At 42.4% G+C, this 24,721-nt stretch overlaps 1 protein-coding gene across 1 annotated transcript in view; it reads right to left on the bottom strand.

The window, feature by feature from the left end:
- Positions 1-24,721, bottom strand: part of LOC140725998 (E3 ubiquitin-protein ligase HERC2-like) — a 169,156-nt gene that overhangs the window by 122,902 nt on the left and 21,533 nt on the right. The window contains exons 10-17 of the mRNA XM_073041899.1: positions 23,808-23,867; positions 22,212-22,317; positions 20,845-21,034; positions 19,143-19,300; positions 15,173-15,253; positions 4,323-4,385; positions 941-1,015; positions 317-406 (exon numbers count right to left, since the gene is read on the bottom strand). Of these exons, the coding sequence (XP_072898000.1) occupies positions 317-406; positions 941-1,015; positions 4,323-4,385; positions 15,173-15,253; positions 19,143-19,300; positions 20,845-21,034; positions 22,212-22,317; positions 23,808-23,867 (823 nt within the window). The remainder of the gene's footprint in view (positions 1-316; positions 407-940; positions 1,016-4,322; positions 4,386-15,172; positions 15,254-19,142; positions 19,301-20,844; positions 21,035-22,211; positions 22,318-23,807; positions 23,868-24,721) is intronic.

Here is a 24,721-nt window from a genome sequence, read left to right as displayed (position 1 = left end):
CTTACCAATATCCATTCCATACTATCACTTAACTCCCCATCTGAATGTCCCACCGTAGGCTCCCTACAATCACATTACAGGTGGTGCAAACCACCAGCTCCCATAACTCTAGCTGACAGTGACAAAAAAAAATGTCCCAGCAAAGGACTGTGAATGAGAGCTGGGTTAAATGGGCTGCAGGTAATGAGTTGGAAATGAGTGGCAGGTGACTCCTGTTAACTGGTTGGAGACTGGAAGGTGCCAGCCTGTGCAGACCTGACGCATAATGCATGCATAGAAAGTGGTTCATGTATGACTTCCTGAAAGTTATACTTACTCTTAGAAGTATTTTGGATTCCAGCTTTAAAAAATTAAGTTTTGTATCCATATCAAAGATGCAAGGATATGGTATTAATTGCTGTACGACCTGTGAAAGAAAATGCAGTACAAATCTGATCACTATATATTGATGAAAGTTTATGTGCTTTAGTTATTTTAGCAAGATAATAATTGTCTCTATTTGCCATCATATCACCCAGTTTATGGTGTCTTTGCACTACCATTTTACTGCTCTAGACAAATGCAGTACTCTGGACTCAAATGCAAAAACTCCAGATGTTGGAATCTGAAATGAAATCAGAAAATGCTAGATTTGGGGATCAGTCTTAATTTACGAAGATTGTCCACTGTGTCTCAGTGGGTAGAGCTCTTGCCCATTCTGGGTTCAAGTTCCTTTCTGTAGTCTTAAAGCCCAACACCCAGACCAATGCCTGAGTCTAATACTGAGTAATGAATTGATAAAGACTATCAGTCGCATGAAAATAATCTGATTCTGAATTCTCTGACAGTGGCAAGATATGGTGTGTCCTGAAGTTGTTTATCTGATTGTTCCATAAAAGGAGGAAAAAGTAATAAGGTTGATTGCTAACTTAAAAGCAAACATGCAATGCAAGTAATCTACCTTGCGAAGGGCTGGGTAATATTCTCTCAACAATTTGTGCTGTCGGTCAGGAGGTATAAAATATCCATTCAATACCTGTGAAGAAAGCACAAAATTAGTACTGGAGAAACCTTTTTTGATAGGGTCGTTTGTTGCATCCCCTATTAACATTCCTACAAAAAGATCTCCTTTCTTGAATAACAATGTTTGCCTCCAAGAAATCTTCCATTCTAGAATAACAACACCTTTAATACAACATAATGTCTCTGGCCATTTCACAACAAGCAGGTTCATACTTGTCACTGAATAGTAGTTGTATGCTCCTTGTATGTATTTATCAAAATAAATATTCCTACATTTAGAACTCTTGATAGCACTTTGGCTTGTATTTCATGGAGTAGAGCAATTCAACCCACCATGTCAATGCCAACCGTTATAATGCACTAATCCTATTAACCCACATTTGGTCTGTAGCATTCATAGCCTTGGCAATTCAAGTGAAATATCCTTATCTTTTAATCATTCAAGGATATCCTGAAATGTTGCCAATACCAAGACAATCTGTAGGCACAGAGTTACATATTAGCCAAACAAGGTAAGGATGAAAGATTTTCATCTTTAAGCAATATTAATAAAACAAGTCTGGTTTTAACAACAGTCTGGTAGCTTCATAGTTACTATCCTTGAAACTAATATTTTTATTCACTATTTAATTAATTACTTGAATTTAAATTGCACAACCTTTCTGATGGGACTCGGACTCCAGGTCTAAGCCTCTGGATGTTAGGCAGCAATGTTGTAAGAGTTAAGCAATGTTTTCAGCATATCTAGAAGTGTATCAAACATGTCCTAGTAATTTAGTATCACTAATGCTAGACACATTGAGCCATAGTAGTAGTAATCTGATCACTTAAGTTGAGTATGACGTTCTCCAATTGGTTGTTGGTTCCTCCGGTGATGATAGAGGCCAATCCAGCATCCACATATCAGTGTGGATTGTTGTAGTGGAGAATGCCTGTGTGTGACTTTGTACATCATTGGGTGCCCGATACACAGGTAGCCACCACACAGTACTTGACAGATCAGCATTAGGGTCCAGTGGCATGGAATTCAAGACAACCAGGGATCATTCACTGTTGCACCCTTCTTTCACCTTCGCTGTCGTTGTGATGTGTCATCATCTTCCGCCAGCTCCACTGTTAAGGACTTGGGTGGATCGCTCTTTGGTCTGGAACCTCCCCTTTGTCCCTATTGCCATGCGTGACCCTACCAGGAGCTAAGCACCAGGTGGCTAAATTCCAGATAGCATCGCCCTCGGAATCTGAGGAAGTCACAAGGCTCTCCACCGTGACAAGGTGACGATTGTCAGAGAGCATCAAGTCATACAGCACAAACAAACTTTTAAGTGCAGTCTATACCCAACATCAATTCCCATTTGCATTAAACTTTCATTGGCCCCAGTTTATTTCTCCGTATTTCCATCAACACGCTGGATCTACTGCTCACCAATACACTGGGAGCAAATTCAAACAGATGATTCACCTATCAGCCTCCACCTCTTATGAAAGTAAAGCCATTTGGAAAAACCCACGTGGAAAGAACATGAAAGCTGTACACAGAGAGCACTGGAACTGCGGTATTGGCGTAGAACAATGCTTTATAGCAATTTCAGCACTGCTCACTGAACACTGTGAGATCTAAGAAGCAGAGGATCACCTGAACTGTACTCTCTCTGTAAATGTCACACTTTATTTGCACCCTGTTGTTCTCCCTCATACTGCCTCAGTGCACTGTTGTAAGGAATTGATCTGTATGGACGGTATGCAAGACAAATTTTTCGTGTAATGATAATAAACAAATTTACTAATCAAGGAGAGCAAGAAAAAAATGACTAACTGCAAAATGTTAACAGTCTCCAAAAAGCACTTAGCAGTAGGCTCAAGGACAGTTTCTGACCCTCTCTTATAAGACTATTGAATGGTGCAATAAAGAATGACTCTTAACCTCACAACAGACTTGCACCTTATTGTCCAGCTGCACAGCACTTTCTCTGCAGCTGTAACATTTTATTCTGCATTCTGTTATTGCTTTTCCCTTGTACCACCTCAACACACTAATGTATTGAAAGGATCTGTACGCATGGCATACAAAACAAAGTTTTTCACTGTACCTCAGTAATGTGACAGTAGTAAACCAATTCATCATTTAATTTGACATTTATTACAAGGAGGCCAGATCTACATTGAGCTGGCCTAGTGTGAAGAGGAGATAACATCATTTCACCAGAGATACTTGTACGATCAAAAACGTCAGTGAAGTTTTCAATGAATGTACTAAAGAGGTATAGTTCTCCAAATGGGATATGAATCACCACAACCAGGTGTACTAATACATGTGATTCTACAGATGCTGGAAATCTTGAGCAACACACACAAAATGCTGGAAGAACTCTAACCTGATGAAGGGTCTTGGCCTGAAACATTGACTGTTCTTTTCCATCCGTGGATGCCTGATCTGCTGAGTTCCTCCAGCACTGAGTGTGTGCTAACACAATGGTCATCAGACAAGATGGGTTTAGAATATTGGTAAAAGAACAGAGAATGGCAGCAAGAAAGATATCAGCAAAAACATTGCACCAGGATAAAAGACATATTTATACCATGGTACAAAAGTGGCGATGTGAAAAACAAGAATATAGATCAGGCTCCAAAGAAAGAGAAAGGGATAACCTTTGCGGAATGGATGCAATAACTCAGCAGATGGTTAGTTACCAATGAATGATCAAAGTGAAAACAAGCATCAAATATGGAGTCTGGGAGAGCAAATAATTGAGATCTCGAGGAAGAGAATGAGTAGTCAACTGGAGAAAGGTGAGAAGAGGAGACTTAGGAGACTGCTGGTGGTAGAATCTGGAGCTAAAAACCAACTCCTGCAGCAACTGAGTGGGCCAGGCAACACCTGTGGAGGAAAACAGATAGTCGACGTTTTGGGTTGAGACCCTTCACCTGGCTCAGAGGATGGACCTTAACCAGATATGTCGACTATCCAATTCACTCCACAGATGCTGCCTTACAGGATGAAAGGAGACCATGATGCAGTCACTCAGAGGGTGAGCCCTGGAGATTCCCAGGATCAGTTTGTGACCGTTGTCTTCATTAAGTAATAGTCCTTTGTTCTGGTTGCAATTAACTTAATAAATTTGTTGAGCTTCTACTCAAAATACATATACCCATAAAATAAAGTTTTCCTTAATTATGAGGAATGAAATCAAAGATTTTGCAAAAAAATGTTGGATAATTCTATTCTCTTTTCAAATGCAGATAACATTAAGCTATCAACATTCATTCAAAGGTTAACAGTAGCATTCAGATATTTTAACTTTGTTTCTAAATATAATATGTACCTGATTTACGAATTGATCCAGTTGCATTTGCGAAGCATGAGGAAAGCATTTCTTAAAATATTCCTGCAAATAATAAGATGAAAATATACCAGTATTATTTTCCAAATGCTCTACTTATGATTATTACTACAAATGGAGACACTAAAAGTCTGCAGATGAAGGCTGAACTCATCAGGTCAGGCAGCATCTGTGAAGGGCAATGGCCAGGCAACAATTTGTGTCAAGGCTCTTCTCCTGACCTTCTCAACCCAAAACTTGACTGTCCATTTCCCCCCACAGATGCTGACTGAGCTGTGAGTTCCTCCAGTATATTGTTTAGTGTTACCACAGATACTTACCGGTACTCAAGTGCAGAGAAGGAAACTAAGAACATAAGAAATAGGAGCAGGAGTAGGCCATCTGGCCCATCAAGCCTGCTCTGCCATTCAGTAAGATCATGGCTGATCTGGCCATGGACTCACCTCCACTCACCTGCCTTTTCCCCATAACCCTTAATTCCCCTAACTATGCAAAAATCTATCCAACCTTGGCTTAAATATATTTACTGACGTAGCCTCCACTGCTTCATTCGGCAGAGAATCCCACAGATTCGCCACTCTCTGGGAACAGCAGTTCCACCTCATTTCCGTCCTAAATCTACACCCCTGAATCTTCAGGTTATGTCCCCTCATTCTAGTCTAACCTATCAGTGGAAACAACTTTTCTGCCTCTATCCCATCTATCTCTTTCATAATGTTACATGTTACTATAAGATCTCCTCGCATTCTTCTGAATTCCATCAAGTACAGTCCCAGCCAACTCAACCTCTCCTCATAGACTAACCCCTCATCTCTGGAATGAACCTGCTGAACCTCCTCTGCATCGCCTCCAAAGCCAGTATATCCTTCCTCAAGTAAGGAGACCAGAACTGCACACAGTACTCCAGGTGCGGCCTCACGAGTACCCTGTACAGTTGCAGTATAACCTCCCTGCTCTTAAATTCAATCTCTCTAGCAATGAAGACCAACATTCCGTTTGCCTTCTTGATAGCCTGCTTCACCTGCAAACCAACCTTTTGTGATTCATACACAAGCACTCCCAAGTCCCTCTGTACAGCAGCATGCTGCAATTTTTTACCATTTAAATAATAATCCGATCTTCCATTTTTCCTTCCAAAGTGGATGGCCTTGCATTTACCAACATTGTACTCCATCTGCCAGACCCTTGCCCATTACTTAACCTATCTATATCTGTCTGCAGACTCCCTATCTCTTCTGCACAATTTGCTTTCCCACTCAGTTTAATGTCATCAGCAAACTTCGATACACTACACTCAGTCCCCTCTTCAAGATTGTTAATGTATATCATGAACTGTTGCGTGCCCAGCACTGACCCCTGTGGCACACCGCTCGTCACTGATTGACAACCAGAGTAACACCCATGTATCCAAACTGTCTGCTTTCTATTAGCTAACCAATCCACTATCCATGCTAATACATCACCCCCAACTCTCTGCATCCTTATCTTATGGATAAGTCTTTTATGTGGCATCTTATCGAACACCTTCTGGAAATCCTAATAAATAATATCTACCTGTTCCCCTCTATCTACTATGCTTATTATATCCTCAAAAAACTCCAGTAAGTTTGTCAAACAGGACCTGCCTTTGCTGAATCCATGCTGCGTCTACCTGATCGATTTATTTCTTTCCAGATGCCTCATTATTTCTTCTTTAATGATAGCTTCAAGCATTTTCCCAACTCCAGATGTTAAACTAACTGGCCTATAGTTACCTGCCTTTTGCCTATATCCTTTTTTGAACAGTGGCGTGACATTTGCCATCTTCCAATCTACTGGGACCTGCCCAGTGTCTACAGCATTTTGGTAAATTTCACCAAAGCCTCCACTATAACTTCTGCCATTTCTTTCAATACCCTGGGAAAAATTCCATCAGGACCAGGGTCTTATCTATCTTCAAGCCTACAAGTTTGCTCAGCACTACCATTTTAGTGATAGCTATTGTAATGAGGTCCTCACCTCCCATTGCATCTGTAACATCTCCCTTTGGCATGTTAGATGTGTCCTTCACCATGATGACTGCCACAAAATAGTCATTCAAAACCTCGGCTATTTCCTCATTACCCAATGTCAATTCCCCCTTCTCGTCCTCCAAGGGACCTATGTTCACTTTAGCCACCCTTTTCTGCTTTATATAATTATAAAAACTTTTACTAGCCCTTTTATTTTTTGTGCTAGTTTATTTTCATAATCTATCTTCCCTTTCTTTATTGCTTGCTTAGTGGTTTTTTGTTGCTTTTTAAATTTTTCTCGATCTGCCAGCTTCCCAATATTCTTGGGGACTTGTACGCAGGAGCTTTTAGTTTGATGCCTTCTTTTATTTCCTTAGTTATCCAAGGCCGGCTCTCCTCACTCTTACTGTCCTTGCTTTTAGCTGGAATATACTTCTGTTGAGCACCGTGAAAAATCTCTGACAGTCTTCCACTGTTCTTCAACCGCCCCACCATATAGCCTGTGTTCCCAGACTACATTTGCCAAATCCTCCCTCATCCATTGTAGTCTCCATTGTTTTTAGATCTGTGATGGTCCTGTCACAGTTCTCACACTGATTTTAGATCAAACTTTGGCACCTCCATTTGTATGAGAAGCTCATACTGTGATCACTCTTTCCAAGAGGATCCTTTACTACAAGATCACTAATTTTACCCGTCTCATTGCACAGAACCTACCCTTGTAGGTTCAGTAACATGCTGTTCAAGAAAGCTATCACAGATGCATTCTATGAAGTCCTCCTTAAGACTGCCTTGACCAACTTGATTCACCCAATTTATGTGGAAGTTAAAGTCCCTCATGATGACTGCTATTCCATTCTTACGTGCCTCAGATTTCTCCGTTTATTGCCTGTGCCACTGTAACGTTATTATTCAGTGGCTGATACTACTACTGTTCCTAATCTCTACTCAGATGGATTCAACATTCTGCTCCTTAGGTCTTATATTGTCTCTCACTATTGCCCTGATCTCATCGTTAATTAAGAGCGCTTCTCACCTGTCTATCCTTCTGTATTACCATATATCATTGACTATTTAATTCCCAATCCTCTCCACCCTGCAACCACGTTTCTGTAATGAACACTAAATCATACCCCTTTATACTGATTTGTGCCACAAGATCACTGACCTTGTTTCAAATACTACAGGTATTCAGATAAAGCTCCCTCACACTCATTGAGCTTTTAAAATTTTGTAATCTTTTTCTCTTTTGCACTTGAATTTTCTTCACTCCACTCTTACTTTTCTCTTTTTTATCTTTTGCTTTTACTTTATCCACACTTTTCTTTTACTTCATCCATATTTCTCCAATCTGTTAAACCCACCCCCTACTATTCAGTTTAAGGTCCTATCCATAGCCCTAGTTGTATGATTTGCTAGGATCCAGGTCCCATCACGGTTCAGGTGCCCATCCCATTGGAACAGCTCCCTCCTTCCCCAATACTGGTGCCAATTTCCCATGACTTCAAACCCACTTCATCCACACCAACCCCTGAGCCATGCATTTAACTCTCTAATCTTCTTGATCCCATGCCAATTTGCACAAGGCTCAGGTAGTAATCCAGAGATTTTTAGTTCTGCTTTTTAATTCAGTCCCTAGCTGCTCAAATTCCCTCAGCAGAACTTCTTTCCTCATTCTACCTATGTCATTCGTACCCATATGTACCACTGGATCTTTTCCCTCCCACTGCACATTCCTCTGCAGGCCAGAAAAGATGTCCCAACCACAGGCATAAGGCAAGCAACACAGCCTTCGGGATGCTCTATCCTCAAGACAGAGAAATCTGTCTATTCCCCTGACGAGACTATCTCCAATTACCACCACATTTCTCTTCTCTCCCCTCTCTTGAATGGCTCCTTGAACTTCAGTGCCACAGTTAAGTTGCTCATCCTTCCTACAGCCCCCACGCTCATCCACACAGGGAGCAAGAATCTCAGACCTGTTGGACAAGCTCAAGGGCTGAGGCTCCTCCAGCACTGTCTCTTGGATCCCACTACCCACCTCACTCACAGTCACACATCTTGTCCTTGACCACAGATGGAATTTGAGGCAGTTAATCTAATGGGCGTGACTACCTCCTGAAACAGAGAATCCCGGTAACTATCCCCCACCCTGATGTGCCACAGTGTTTGAAGCTCAGATTCCAGGTCATCAACTTTGAGCCCGAGTTCCTCGAGCCGCCAGCACTTGCTGTGGATGTGGTCACCAGGAACTACAATATGATGCAGCTTCAGTACATCATCATGCAGCTACAGTGAACTTTAAAGAAAAGCGTTAATTTGACTTTATTTCTTGACCAACAAAACTCAAAGTAGAAAGTTCATTCTTCCAAGTATAATGCCCTAGTTATGATTTCTACTGCTATACTGTGAGATATTTTATTTTAGCACTTTTCTGCAAACACAGTGTGTCCTGTTAGCAAGATTTATATAGTATTTTGAATTCAGCTAAAGGAGCATTTCCTCAACCTAGGAAAGTTGCATCAGCCAGCCGTGTTTGTCTTAGTAACGTGTTGTAACCTTTTGCCCAGTGGGATGCTATGGAAGATTCGAGAGAGCTGGGCAGGTTCAGATTTCTGAAGGACAGTAGTCTGGTTTGATGTCTATTGTGAGGTGCAGTGTCGAAGAATTTACCCTGATTTATCGTATTCTACAGTGAAAGAATTTTGTTGCAAAATTACTGTGAGAGACTTTACTCTGTTAAGGAACAGAAATAAAGAAACAGACCTCGGTATAAGGTTAACCCTTTTAATACGTGATCACAGGGAGCCAGTGTCCTATGACTCTGCCAATCTCAGATTACATCTTAACTTTATACAGTAAATTTTGGGCAATAGCCAACAGCTAAACATACTTGGTCAGCAATTTCAAAAAACACTTGCTAGGTATCAGCAAGTCTACCCATGTTCCTGCATGATACATAAAATCGGAAATGCACGTCCACAGTTAGTTTCTCTATTTGCTAAACAATTTCAGAAAAAGATTTAACAATAGCTCATTGCTGGCATGATTTATGTCTTTCTATTGTTAGCATGGCAGCATCTGCATCTTATCCTCTCACCCTTGTGGTGAACTACATATACCTGTCTGGACACGCCCCCCTGCTGACTGCTCCTGTGGCCCCTCTCACTGACCGTGGCTCCTCCCACAGACCCCGGTATCAAGGCGATTGAGGCCTGAGTCCGGCCCTCAGTCTCCAGGATGTAGTATGGTGGTCAACTACTGCTTGTTCTTTCTTCCAGTCAATAAAAGCCGATATGTGTGCCAGCGGCTGCTGGAAAATGCCGATCTTACCTTACGCTCGGCGATCGAGATGGCCGACACGCTGGAGGATGCTCTGCACTATGCTGACGCTGTCCAGCCACACGATCCCCCACCGGTTCCGTGGACACCTCAGACCCTGCCGCCGCCAGTTCCCGCGAGCGAATTCGCCAACACCGCTGCCAGTCGCAATTCCACGAACTCCCCGAACCCGACCACAGCTGCTGCCAGTCGCAAGCCCGCGCAGTGTTACTTCTGCGGACTCGAAAAGCACCCCTGAAAACGCTGCCCGGCCCGAGAAGCGACCTGTTCCAGCTGCGGGAAGAAGGGCCATTTCGCCAAGGTCTGTAAGTCTAAACCACAAGCAGGGTCGGGCAGCGCTGCGTGTGAGGCATGGGGGCTGCCATCTTGGTCGCCGCCATCTTGCCTGCCCGCCTCGTGCGAGGCATGGGGGCCACCATCTTGCATGCCTGGATGGGGGCGGCCATCTTTGTCGGCGCCAACATGCCCCGCCCCCTACCCACCGGTGCTTACCGGGCACCAAGACCGCAGTTCAACTCTGGCCTCCGTAACCCTCGACCAAAGCGCCCCACACCAGCTTACAAGGTCAATGATGGACATCCTGGTGGAGGGGCACAGAACTAGCTGCCTGTTTGACACGGGCAGCACTGAGAGTTTTATTGACCCGGACACAGTGCAACGCTGCGGACTCGTGACACGGCCGGTAAGCCAGAGGGTCACCTTGGCTTCTGGGTCGTATTCCACAGACATCCGGGTGGGTTGTACAGCGACAATGGTGGTGCAGGGCACAGAATATCGGAACTTTGCGCTACTGGTCATGCCTCAACTGTGTGCGTCTGTGCTATTGGGGCTCGACTTCCAGAGCCACCTCGAAAGTGTGACTATGGCATATGACGGGCCCCTCCCACCACTCACTGTCAGGAATCCTCAGTTTTGTGGGACTTCGCCATATACCCCGCTACTGACCACACACATACACATGGAATCACACATCCCACCCAGCACCATGCCGACAGCTGCGCTACTGACACCACTTGCAGCCTCTCCACCCTCAAGATCCCTCCCCCATCGCTGTTCGCCAACCTGACCCCCGACTGTAAACCTGTGGCAACTAAAAGCAGGAGGTACAGCGTGGGGGACAGGGCCTTCATTCAGTCAGAGGTGCAGCGGCTGCTCAGGGAGGGGATCATTGAGCCAAGCACAAGCCCTTGGAGGGCCCAGGTGGTTGTTGTTCAGACCGGGCAGAAAAATAGGATGGTCGTGGACTATAGTCAAACCATCAATAGGTTCACGCAGCTTGACGCGTACCCCCTACCCTGCATCGCGGATATGGTCAACCAGATAGCTCAGTACAAGGTGTACTCGACAATAGATCTGAAATCCGCTTATCACCAGCTCCCCATCCGCCCAGAGGACCGCCCCTACACCACCTTCAAGGCGGGCGGCAGGCTCTATCACTTCCTGCATGTCCCATTCGGTGTCACAAATGGTGTCTCGGTCTTCCAGAGGGAAATGGACCGGATGGTGGACCAGTGCCAACTGAAGGTCACATTTCCCTATCTGGATAACATCACCATCTGTGGTCACGACTGGCCAGATCACAACGCCAACCTCCAACGATTTTTCCAAGTGGCCAAAGCCCTGAACCTTACTTATAATAGGGACAATTGTGTGTTCGGAACCACCCGACTCGCTATCCTTGGGTATGTCGTGGAGAATGGGGTCATTGGCCCTGATCCCGACCGTATGCACCCCCTGTTAGAACTCCCTCTTCCCACCACCCGCAAAGCCCTCAGATGGTGCCTGGGCTTCTTTTCCTATTACGCCCAATGGGTCCCCCATTACGTGGACAAGGCCCGGCCCCTGGTCAAGTCTACCACTTTTCCCCTCTCTGCCGAGGCCTGCGCAGCCTTCAGCTGCATTAAAGGGGACATTGCCAAAGCAACGATGCATGCGGTGGACGAGACCATTCCCTTCCAAGTAGAGAGTGACGCCTCCGATTTCGCGCTTGCTGCTACCCTCAATCAGGCAGGTAGGCCAGTGGCATTCTTTTCTTGTACCCTTCAAGGCTCTGAAATTCAGCACTCCGCGGTGGAGAAAGAAGCCCAGGCCATAGTGGAAGCTATTAGGCACTGGAGGCACTATTTCGCCGGCAAAAGGTTCACCTTGCTGACCGACCAGCGCTCAGTTGCGTTCATGTTCAGCAACCAACAGCGGGGCAAAATCTAAAATGATAAAATTTTGCAGTGGAGAATAGAACTCTTCACCTACAACTATGATATCCTGTACCGGCCTGGAAGGCTCAATGAGCCCCCTGATGCCCTATCCCGGGGAGTGTGTGCCAGCGCACAGCTCGACCAGCTATACGCCCTCCATGCACATCTTTGCCACCCAGGGGTCACCCGATTTTACCATTTCGTGAAAGCCCGGAACCTGCCGTACTCCCTTGAGGACATCAGGACGATGACCAGGGACTGCCAGATCTGCGCTGAGTGCAAACCGCACTTCTACCGTCCTGAAAAGGCGCAACTTATCAAGGCCACCCGCCCCTTTGAGCGACTGAGTGTTGACTTTAAGGGCCCCCTTCCCTCCACCGACCGCAATGTCTACTTTCTCAACATTATCGACGAGTACTCACCGTTCCCCTTTGCCATCCCCTGCCCCGACACCACTACCACATCCGTCATAAAAGCCCTGCGCCAGCTCTTCACTCTGTTCGGATATCCCTGCTATATCCACAGTGATAGAGGGTCCTCCTTTATGAGTGACAAGCTGCGCCGGTACCTGCTAGCTGGGGCATTGCTACTAGTCGGACCACGAGCTATAATCCCCGGGGAAATGGACAGGTGGAGAGGGAGAATGCCACAGTGTGGAAGGCCACACTTTTAGCCCTTAAGTCAAAAGGGTTGCCGGTCTCTCGATGGCAGGAGGTCCTCCCTGAGGCACTCCACTCTATCCGCTCCTGTTATGTACGTCCACCAATGCCACCCCTCACGAGCGCCTATTCTCTTTTCCCAGGAAGTCTGCCACTGGGACCACCCTACCAGCTTGGCTGATGTCCCCAGGGCCAGTGCTGCTCCGGAAACATGTGAGGAGCAATAAATACTCCCCGCTGGTCGAGAGGGTTCACCTTCTACATGCGAACCCCCAGTATGCTTACGTGGTCTTACCTGATGGGCGGGAGGACATGGTCTCCGTCCGCGACCTGGCGCCCGCAGGAGCAGCAGACCACTACCCCGAACACTCCACGGTAACTATGAACCCTGTACCCGAGGTGACACTGCGCACACCGAGCCCTACACAGACTCCTCACGACACTCCTATACCGGGCGTCTCGTACGCACAAATACCAGGCGCCTCGCACACGCATGAGGGATCACTGACGCCTAGTGGGCTGACACCTCCGGTTAGGCCAGAACCAGCACAACCACCGTCTCCGGTGCAATCACCACCGGCACCTGTGCAATCACAGCCGGTGCTACGTAGATCGCAGCGACAGATTCGACCACCTGATAGACTTAACCTGTAAATATACTTGTAAGAAACTTCGCCACATGGGGACTCTCTTTTAAAACAAACGGGGGGTGAATGTGGTGAACTACATATACCTGTCTGGACACGCCCCCTGCTGACTGTTCCTGTGGCCCCTCTCACTGACCGTGGCTCCTTCCACAGACCTCGGTATAAAGGCGATTGAGGTCTGAGCCCGGCCTCTCTGTCTCCAGGATGTAGTATGGTGGTCAACTACTGCTTGTTCTTTCTTCCAGTCAATAAAAGCCGATATCTCGCCTTCACGTCTCAGAGAGTTATTGATGGTGCATCAACCCTCACGATCCAAGTCCTGAGCAATACTTAGCTAGTCAAGCTTGACAACAAAATTTAATTCAAAATTTAACTTTCTTCTTAATTCTCTTCCACATGCGGAGAAGAGCACAAGGAAAAATGATCCCACCTGAAGGGGAGACCCTATTGTCAGAAGTGCTTGTTCAGACGAATGGTTCAACAGAGGAAGTGCCAATACTTCTGAGTCAGCCAGTTTGTTTGAAATGGTCTTCCAGGGAAGTTCGAACTGTGGTTGGTGTCCTTCACACAGAACGTGAGTTGAGTTCAGCGTGTGAGTAATCCAATGTTTATCTGCACATTTAGGTTGGTTTAACTGTAATAGGCTCTTTTCTTTTTCTTTTCTTTTTCTGTTAACTGTTTGTTAAAGTTGAAGTTTCGGTAAATAGATTTCCTTTGTAGTTTTATGCTGGTGTACGGTCTGCTGATTTCCTGGCAAATGATAACTATGTACGGGGCAGTATTTACACAGCAATCATGACAATCAATGTTCCTTAATCAGAACATCCCAACTTTCCTGTTTGGTTGAACTCAAATCATACTGACCCTAGACATTTTGCTTATGGAAGGTGGCCCTCTCACCGCTTAGTAGTGTGGCTGTTAGCAGAGTTAGCTGACGAGCCAAGTTTGTATACATGCCCCGATGAGAAAGTTATGCAATATGACATGAAAATGCTTTTTTTTTGTAAATTGGATACATTAGAAATTACACCCACTGCACAACAAGTTACTTTATAACATGGAATTTCCTCTCTCTGCATTATAGGACCGGCAGCTAAGCTGTTCTGAAATTGAATGGAAAGAAACATTTAAGGCAATGGGCAAGAATAACTGAAAAAAGAAGCAGAAGAATCTGTTGTTACTGTGATCTAGAATGTCCTACCCAAGAAAATGAATGCAAGCAGATTCAGAAATAATTTTCAAAAGGGAATTATGATTATCCTTAGAAAGGAAATACATTCTAGGACGTGCTGGAAAGAGCAAGATATTGGAACTAACTGGCTAATTCTTTCATAGAGCCTAATGAACACATAAGTCCAATTGGCATCCTGTGCTGTCAAATTCTAAAGTTCAACCTAAGTATTGTTTAAGCATCGAATTCCATGATTATACGAGTGAATCTGCAGATGCTGGAAATAAATAAAAACACAAAATGCTGGCAGAACTCAGCAGGCCAGACAGCATCTATGGGAGCAGGTAGTGACGACACTACCTAGTTCAGCATTTTGTGAATTCCATGATTAGATTGACACACTTTCAAGTTGAATATATACACTGCTTTGTCCCATAATGTTGTTGTAAAACATTTATGAATAATTTATATAGCACTTTTAAACTCAATTTCCAATAAAAAGTTTGCAAAAGGCTATTTTCCATGAGTATATTTTTGCTATGATTTTGTATTAAATTTCACTATTATAAATTATCATGCTTACATTTGTATTGGGAATCTTGGTTCCCTCCTGTCTCTATGGCCTGCAGAGTTTATGCATCACTCTAAGTCTGGCTTTTCTTTTCCTGTTTGACAAACTCTCAATACAAACACAGTACTAAAAATCTCTAAAAATCTTCTATTTTCAGTTCCTTCAGCAGAAGTTGCAGTGAGAATAAGCTGCAAAGCTGGATTGCCACTGGGATCATTTTCAGCGTAACATTTAATAGAGAAAAAAAATCACTTACCTTAAATGACTCTATAAATATTTTCATTACAGGAATTTTGAAGTTCCTCTCTCGAATGCGATTATCTCTGGTAGAATTTACCTGGCAACATATAATCAAATATTAATCATCAGTATGAGATGGAAAACATGAACGAAGCATGACATTTAAGAGACACTTCAAAGTTTTGACCACTAGCTAGTAAAGTGCTCTACCACTGTTTTTCCTGTTGCAATTTCAGAGTCCTTCGTAGATAATGAAGTTATCTGGTTGTTAGGGTTAGTCAACTCCCATAAATGTTGCTGCAAAGACTAATATGATATGAATTAGATATTTTGATCTACTTGTGCTTTTACCAATACAAGAACAAATGACATGAGGAACGTAAACAGTTCCCACTCACTGCAGTTATCCATGTATAATATTCACTTGCATGGTCTAGGTCAATCCAAGATAAGGGAATAACGACAGGTAAGGCATCAAAGATCATTATTCTGCAATCTCTCCTCGTTGACCTCAAATATTGACAGCCCGTCACAACACCATTTTCCCACTCTCTCCCCGTACCTAATGACGATTGACGCCTTTTTCATTTAGAAATTTATCTCTCTCCTTCTTAAATATAGTCAGTACCTTGGTCTCCATAACCCTCCATAGTGGCAAATTCCACAGGTTCATCCTGATCGGTGTGACGAAATTTCATCTGCCTCAGTCCAAAATGCTTATCCTGTATCCTGAGATTGTGACTTAGTTCTACACATCCCTGTCAGGAGTAACATACTCCTGTTTGTCTAGGCCTGCGAGAAATTTCTACTTTTCAGCTAAATCCTCTCCCAGTCTTCTTAGCTCAAGAGAAACAAGGCTAATTGACCTAATCTTACCTCGTACAATAGCTCTAGCCATAGACATATTTTATATACAGCCAATTCTTCTTCTTTTCAATTAAGATTAAAATCATGATGGATTTGAAGTGAACATCTGATCTGATCTGAATCCTCCATGTGGGTTAGTCTAAAATCAAGTTCAAGTTATTTATTTCCAGAATGTACACGTCATTTCAGCCAGACCAGCATTCCATGTCTGCACTTAATTGAAATGCTTTTATCAATATGATGGAAGATTTTCCCACTGTATTCTTGTAGCAAAAGGTACTGGAATATTTAATAGTGGAGGAATTATGACTGATTTATGAGTAAACCTGATATGTGGCTTGATAGGCTGGACTGAATTTTTTTTTCCACAGGTAGAAAGGTCAATTACCCGAGGACACACTTTTAAGGTTAGCAAGGGAGAGTTTAAAGATGAAATGAGGGGCAACTCTATTTATTTATTTACACAGCGTGTGGTAGGAGCCTGGAATGGGTCACTAGTGGTAATGGTGGAAAGAGCCAGTTTGGCAGAGTTTAAGAGAATCAGAATCAGGTTTAATATCACTGGCATATGTTGTGAAATTTGGTGTCTTTGCGGCAGCAGTACAAAGCAACATATAATAATAGAGGGAAAATGTGAATTAGGTCAAATATATACAAACAGTTAAATTAAATAAGTAGTACAAAAAAAATTAAAAGTCGTGCAGTAGTGTTCATGGGTTCAATGTCCATTCAGAAATTGGATGGCAAAGGAAAAGAAGCTGTTCCTGAATCATTGTGTGTGCCTTCAGGCTCCTGTGCCTCCTTCTTGGTGGTGGCAATGAGAGCAGGACATACCCTGGGTGATGTGGGCTCCTTAATGACGGATGCCACTTTTTGGAGGCATCACTGCTTGAAGGTGACCTGGATACAATGGAGGCTAAGGGGACTTTTAGATAGATACATGAATATGAAGGGAATGGACAGATATGGACAATAGACAGGAAGAGGAGATTTAGTGTAAATTGGCATCAAGATCAGTACAACATCATGGGCTGAAAGGCTTGTCAGTAAAGTTCTTGTTCTATGAAAAGCAACTGGAAGTGGTGGCATTTCCATGCACCTGCAAGCATTGTGCTTTCAGGCTGTAGAAGTTGTGGGTTCAGGAAGAGTTTTAGTGTGTAACTACAGGAAACACTGCAGCCATGATATTAAACAAAGTTGAGTGTTTGAAGAGATGCCAGTGCACCGAGCTTCTTGAGATTGTTGGGGCTGCAGGCATCCAGCTGAGTGGAGAGTATTCCACCACATGTCCAACTTCTGTCTCGAGTCAGACAGCTCCAACCTCAATCAGTAATGTTGAGGATGGCAAAAACTTTCACTGTGTGCATGTCACTGGAACTCTGCCCAGCCATACTGTGAAAGGCCTTTCACAAGAAGGACTGCAATGATTCAACAAGACAGCTCATCACCAGCTTCTCAAGGGCGTTTAAGGATGAGAAATAAATGCTGCCCTTAGCAATGACACCCAAAAAGATACAAAAATTAAAATAAACTACATCATTTTCAGTCTAAATCTCATTCTTGTAGCCATAAGTCTGATGGTGAAATCTCCACTTTTCAGTCCTGGCCAGTTGCATTCCACATTTAAAGTGCTAATTTACATAATATTTCACATTCTCCACCCAACTCTGCTTCCTGTCTATCCTGTTGTAACCTACAACCTTCTACATCACCCACAAGCCCAACAATCTTTTTGTCATCTGCTGACTTACTAACCTACTCTTCCATTTCATTATCCAAGTCATTTAGATACAAAGCACAAAGAGCAGGGTTCCAGAACAAATCCCTGTGGAACACCACTAGTCACAAACCACCCCAGGCAGAATACACTCCATCTATTACCATCCTTTGCCTTTTGTAGGCAAGCTAATTCTGAATCCATGCAGCCAAGTTTCCATGGATGCCTTGCCTCATGACTTTCTGGATGAGCCTACAACTGGGAAGCCTTGTCAAACACCTTACTAAAATATATATACCACATCCACTACTCTTCCATTATCAATTTGTCTTGTCACTTCCTCAAAGAATTTAATCAGGTTCACGAAACATGACCTGCCCCTCAAAAAGTCATGCTGACAGTCCCTAATAAAACTATGCTTCTCCAAATGTTTATAAATCCTTTCTCTAAAAATCCTCTCCAATAATTTGCCCACCACAGATATAAGACTTACTGGCCTACAATTCTCAGTATTATCCCTACTAACTTTCTTGAACTACAGAAAAACATTTGCCATCCTTCAGTCCTCTGGTACCACTCCTAAGGCCAGGAAGGATGCAAAGTTCATTGTCCACATCCCAGCAATCTGTTCCCTCCTTTTCCGTAGTAACCTGAAGGTATTCCTATCTATTCGAAAGGACTCATCTATCCTAATGTTTTTCAGAGGATCCTACGCTACCTTTACCATAACCTTAACATGCATCAGCACATTAGTGAATTCTACACAGGCCTCACATTCATCAAAGTCCCCCTGCCTTGTGATCTAAAGCCAAGTATAGATTACCTTCTTTGCTTCCAATCACATTTCTCCCTTTATCCCCAAGCAGTCCTACAATCATCCTAGTCATCCTTCTGTTCCTTACGTATATGCAGAACTGGGAGTTTTCCTTCATCCAGCTGGTCAAAACCTTTGCATGTTCTCTTCTAGCTCTCCTAAAATCCTTTTTAAGCTCCTTTCTGGCTATCTTATAATTATCAAGATCCCTCTCTGATTTTTGCTTTCTAACTCTTTCTTCTTGCTCTTCTCTAAATGTTCCAACTCTCTTGTCAACCAGAGTTCCTTTACCCTACCATCCTTTCTCTGTCTCATTCAGACAAACCTCTCCAGAACCACATGCAGGTAGTCCCTAAACATGTTCCACACTTCTGCTGAACATTTTCCGGAGAGCTTCCATTCCCAATTTACACTCACTCCCAAGTTCCTGCTAGTACCATCAGAATTAGCCACCTCCAACTCTCCAGTTAAATGCTTTCCCATATTGTCTGCTTCTATCATTGTCTGTGACTATGCTCAGAGAATTATAGTCACTATATGAGGACACATTCAGAATAAAAGCTCACAGTATGAGAAGTTCTTACCAACCTTGTAAAGCACTTGTAAAATTTTTAATGTGTTCTGAAGATTTGAGATATCTTTTGGGATTTTTGCCATAGTGGACCAAAGAAGTCGCTCTGACTCTTCATGATAAATCTTCACAAGACGCCAGAAGTAGTAGACAGGCATTGCCCTCCACCAACATTCTGATCAAGAGAGAGTCAGGTGAAATAAGGGTCAAAGTGCCAGTCAACAATTGAAATAGCAAACTGAAAATTGAACTAAAGCCAGATCAGTGGATGTTAAGCATAAACTGAATCAGAATCAGGTTTATTATCACCGGCATGTGACGTGAAATTTGTTAACTTAGCAGCAGCAATTCAGTCCAATACAAAATCTAGCAGAGAGAAAAATAATAATAATAATAAATAAAATAAAACATAGTAATAAATAAACAAGTAAATCAATTACATATATTGAATAGATTTTTTAAAATGTGCAAAAACAGAAATACTGTATATTAAAAAAAGTGAGGTAGTTTCCAAAGCTTCAATGTCCATTTAGGAATCAGATGGCAGAGGGGAAGAAGCTGTTCCTGAATCGCTGAGTGTGTGCCTTCAGGCTTCTGTATCTCCTGCCTGATGGGAACAGTGAGAAAAGGGCATGCCCAAGTGATACAGGAGTCTTCTGGTTGACTCACTCAACTTTAGCATAAATCTAAAAGGCTTAAGGAAACAAACATTGTGCTGATGCTTAAAATAAAAGCAGACAACTTGGGAAACATTCATCAGCTCTTGAAATGTCTGTGGAACAAGAAGCAGGATTGGTTTTTGTCAGAACTGGGAAAGAGAGATAATAAAAGATGGTTTTAAATTGCAGAGATGGCAGATGATACATGTGATAGAGTGAGGCCAGGCTACTGGGAACAGTTAGAGGATGATCACACTTTTTTTGTCCGTGTTATGTGATGCTAATAACAGGGCTGTGGGATGTAACCAGAAGACCCAGCTGAAGTAATGGCCCCAATACCCTATTTTACTATACCTCTCCTGTCATAATCAATCCCTTTGTCCTATCACTTTTTCCTGCTACGTTCTCCCCTCCTTTGCTTTTTCAAGTTCTGATGAATTGCTCTATTCTCTTTCCACAGATGCTACACGACTAGCTGAGACTTCTCAGTACTATCTCTTTTTTATTTAAAAGTGGGAGAGCAGCCGGTCAATTTTGACCTCACAACATATTTGAGCTCCGAAGCTTGAGCTGAAAAGGTGGCAAACAATTTGTTTCAGGAAAGGGATATAGGAAAACTGGAAGCCACACCAGATTGCCAAAGTGTCAGTGAGGTCATGGATGAAATAAGTTTTAATAATGTTGGCTGATAGATATTGGTCTGGATATCCGAGGAAAATCCCTCACCAGTCTTTGAAATCAGGTCGTAAGATTTAAGGAGTAGATAGGACAATGAGTTAACAGTCCATCCTAAAGATGCCAAATCCTTCTGCAGAATTGCCTCAATATTGTACTGATATGCCTACCCAGATTATGTGCTCAGTTCTTTTGACTGGAGCTTGAAGCCATTGCAACTGGATCAAACTGAACTTTTTACATGGACTCCTGACACAAGCCTTTCCTTATGATAAGTTATTAAAGTCTTATACCGCATCTCAAAAACTGAACAATTTATTTTCTTCTTTTAACAGCAAACAGTGGAGATATTGATGAAATTTAAATGGAAAAAAGCATCCCTTACCTAGAACTTCAAAGCAGCTTTTATCAAGGGAAGTTATGGCTCTGGTCAGGGATTCTGCCAGCTGGGACTTCTTCGTCGTTTGAAGTACAGCAACGAGCTCAGGCAGAACAAGGTAAAGCCGCAGAGCTTCCACACAGGAAGGAGAATGAGGCAATGAGTCGAGCAACTTTGCCATAATTGCATATGTCACCTGTAAACCAGTTAGGATCAGGAATTGATTCCTTTTTAATATTCAATTTATTTCATTAAATATATGTATTTAAATATATGTATTCTTTTCTACATAGTAATCTAGGTGGAGATGATTAGCTTAGGCTCCATAATCATACTGCCATTAGTAAATAATTCTAATGTAATGCAAGTAATTTTTATAGTTGTTCTCCAATCACCACATGGTTTAATTATCAAGTGGCTTTTGTTTTCTCTAAGCAGTCTGCTTGCTGTTATTTGGCAGTTGTGTAGTAGACACAGCTTGCAGTGACATAAGCTTTACCTCACTGTCTGAGAGAGCATTATAAACACTTTATTTATGTCCTCTTGACTGACTTAAAGTAATAAAATCATTATATTTCACAGATTTAACTTCTCGTGATGACTGATTGTAGTACTGATGTTCATGTATTGAAAGGGGAAATGTAGATGGCAGAATACAAAGCAAGGCTGAGATTTCCTCATTCTTTGCTAAGTAACTGCAAATGTGAAAGCAGATAATGTAAATCATCATGTAAAAATTCACAAGGCAATTTGCAGACTTTCAGAAAAGAATGATTTATCATCCTTCGTGATTTATTCTTTGTTTTAGAATAAATTATGCTTTTAGAAGCCCTTTCCTGAATATTTTTGATTGAAATAATTCTTGTAAGCTCAGTCTATTTAATGTAAATGATCATTCAAGATGAATCAAGCAATTTGCAAAAGCACAGTTTAAAGGGCTGATGGTGTAATACAACTGATCAGGATGCATTCAGATGGCATACTCTTAGAATAAGAACTTTGGGAGAGATTATCGTTTTGCAGCTCAATATCTGATACTATCTTTTGTCATCAAATGTAAACAGTAACATCCTTCCATACAGACCAAAAATTAAAATTTTACAGGACAAATTCTCCGTAGGAATCTTTCATAACAATCTTCCACAGTACAGATGTACTAATATTTACAGAAGTACACAATTAACTTTAGTACCAAATGGAAAGCTATTATGAAATTGAATATCCAAAAGGACATTGACTTGACACACACATGCCCAGCACAGGCAAACAACCATGGATATGAAGTGTACATTCAACATCAGTCAGAGTATATCATAGTGTTTTAATGTGTGAGATACTGTAGGTATGCTGAAGAATTTGATTGCAAACATTACCTGGGATAATACCGAGTCCTTTATTGCCATTTTCTCAAAGTTCACATTCACTGAGGACATATCCAGACCAGACTGCATTCTGCTTGTTTTGAAATGGTTATCCTTGCTGTTTTGAATATATAGTATCAAGAAGGATGGTTAATGATTTGAAGAAAAAGATATACAAAGGTGAAACAAATCTGTATCTTATGTTTTGAAATCGTCTTTATGGATGGCATACAAAGTAAAGCTTCTTGCTGTATCTTGGTGCATGTGACAGCTGGAGCAATATGAAAAAACTATTATCAACCTAGTTAACAAGCTTTGCTGCTTTGTCTCATTTTAAACTGACTGTGTCCACCCAAAGCAAATCAGAGAGTACAATCAGTTGGCAATTTGTCGAAAGTGGCATCGCAGGTAGATAGGGCCATAAAGGAAGTTTCTGGCCTTCATAAATCAAATTACTGAGTACAGATGTGATGTTGAAGAATGTGTAAGGCATTGGTGAGGCCTACTGTGTGCAGTTTTTTTCACCTACCTACAGAAAGGATGTAAATAAGGTTGAAAGGGTACAGACAAAATTTACAAGGACTTTGCTGGGTCTGGAAGACCTGAGATATATGGAGAGATTGAATAGGTTGGGAATTTATTCCTTGGAATGTGGAAGATTGAGAGGAGATTTGATAGATGAAAACAAAATTATGAGGGATATAGAAAGGGTAAATATAAGCAGGCTTTTTGCACTGAGGTTGGGTGGGACTACAACCAAAGGTTGTGGCTTAAGGCTGAAAGATGAGAAGTTTAGGGGGAACACGAGGGGAAACTTCTTCACTCAGAGGGTTGTGAGAGTGTGGAATGAGCTGCTAGTGCATGTGGTGTATGCCAGCTCGATTTCAACCTTTAAAAGGTTGGATAGGCACATGGATGGAAGTGGTATGGGGGGCTATGGTCCCAGGGCAGGTCAATGGGAGTGGGCAGCTTAAGTGGTTCAGCATGGATTAGATGGGCTGAAGGGCCTGTTTCTGTGCTGTCCTTTTCAATTATTAATAAGACACCACTAGACCTCACAAATCTGGCTACAATCCCATTGTAACAGAGTCAACACAACAGATATAAGATCACCTCTCTACTCGAAGATGCAAGTCTTGCCTGTAAAGTTCCTTTAGGATATTCAGCTTTGAACATGTGCTGCATGAATTCAACCAATCGTTGCTGTTGCACCCTGACTCCCAGGAAATGAGTTTGGAGGTAGAACTTGTGGATGTGCAAAACTTGTCTTGGGGGAAATCTGGCCAATGGACACCCAAACATGGCCCGACCATGCACAGGCCAAGTGGGAGGAGATCAGGAACATAGCATGAAATGGAGAATTACAAAAGAGGAACAAGGTTTGTAAATTTGTTCAACATTTTTGCATGGTTTCCCCTTCCCCCTCTCTTAATTAATTGAATGAATCTCCTTAAATGTGAAAAACTAAACATATTGAATAGAATATAGTTTTCTTTTGATCAAAGGCAGAAGGATTTGGCTTTGGTTCAGCCTGATGATGCAACTCACATAGGATCTACAACTAGGAAATTTTAATAAAAATTGCTAAGCAACAGCACTTTGGTTTACCTCACATCCAGGAAACTTGCATTAATAATCTGAGATGACGAATATCCCCGAATGATTGCCCTGGGAATGAAATTAAGACAGATATAATGCGGGTTGGTCAAATATTCTTTATAAGCAAACAATAACTTCAACCAATTTGCTGACAGTTTGGATGCTCACAAACTGCACAGCTGGATAATGCATTAAAGGCAAGTTTCTCCTTAGATGGAGAGATGTTGCCCCGCCCACTCATGCGCAATGGCTTAACGACATTATGGCCTGCTTGGACCTCGAAAAAATTCATTATTCAGTTCTTAATTCGGATCTAAAGTTCCATAAGGTCTGGGGACCTTTTATCGAGTACTTTCATAACCTTCCTCTTGACTAGGGTTTTTTTTTTCTTTTTTTTTTTCTCTTCTTTTCGGTCCCTTGCTTTCAGCTCCCTTTTTTTTCTGGTAGTAGGCATTATTATCCTCTGTTGCTAAGTGTATTCACAGTCTGGGAGTTTGACTGTCCTGACTTATACTCTCTATATTGTGTTGTGGTCGGTCTGGAGTTGTTGTTGTTTTTTTCTTGTGTTGTGGGGCTTGGGGAGGATACTAAGCTTACTTGTCTTTAATTTAGGTGCTTTTTTGTTAAATTCTCTTCCTTTGTAGCATATTGTTATTGTATGCTTAATTTTGCACTGTATTAATGCTCCTCATTGGGATTTGGGGTTTTTAATTTGTAAAATGTTTTGAAAAACTAATAAAAAAAATTTTTTTTAAAAGGCAAGTTTACACAGCCACAGAAGAAGAATACACTGTTACCCTGCACTTGAAGTCTGTGCTGCAATCATTACAAGTATCTTTTTCATCTTCTCAAGATCAATTTTCATTTGTTTCCACTCCAGTTTTGTGGCTGTTAAGGAACGATGAAGCTTAAGTGGGAATCAC

The sequence above is a fragment of the Hemitrygon akajei genome, chromosome 4 (assembly GCF_048418815.1).
Source record: "Hemitrygon akajei chromosome 4, sHemAka1.3, whole genome shotgun sequence".
Classification (NCBI taxonomy): Eukaryota; Metazoa; Chordata; class Chondrichthyes; order Myliobatiformes; family Dasyatidae; genus Hemitrygon; species Hemitrygon akajei.
The sequence above is the reverse complement of the archived record's forward strand: the minus strand, read 5'-3'. Positions and strand labels throughout refer to the sequence as shown.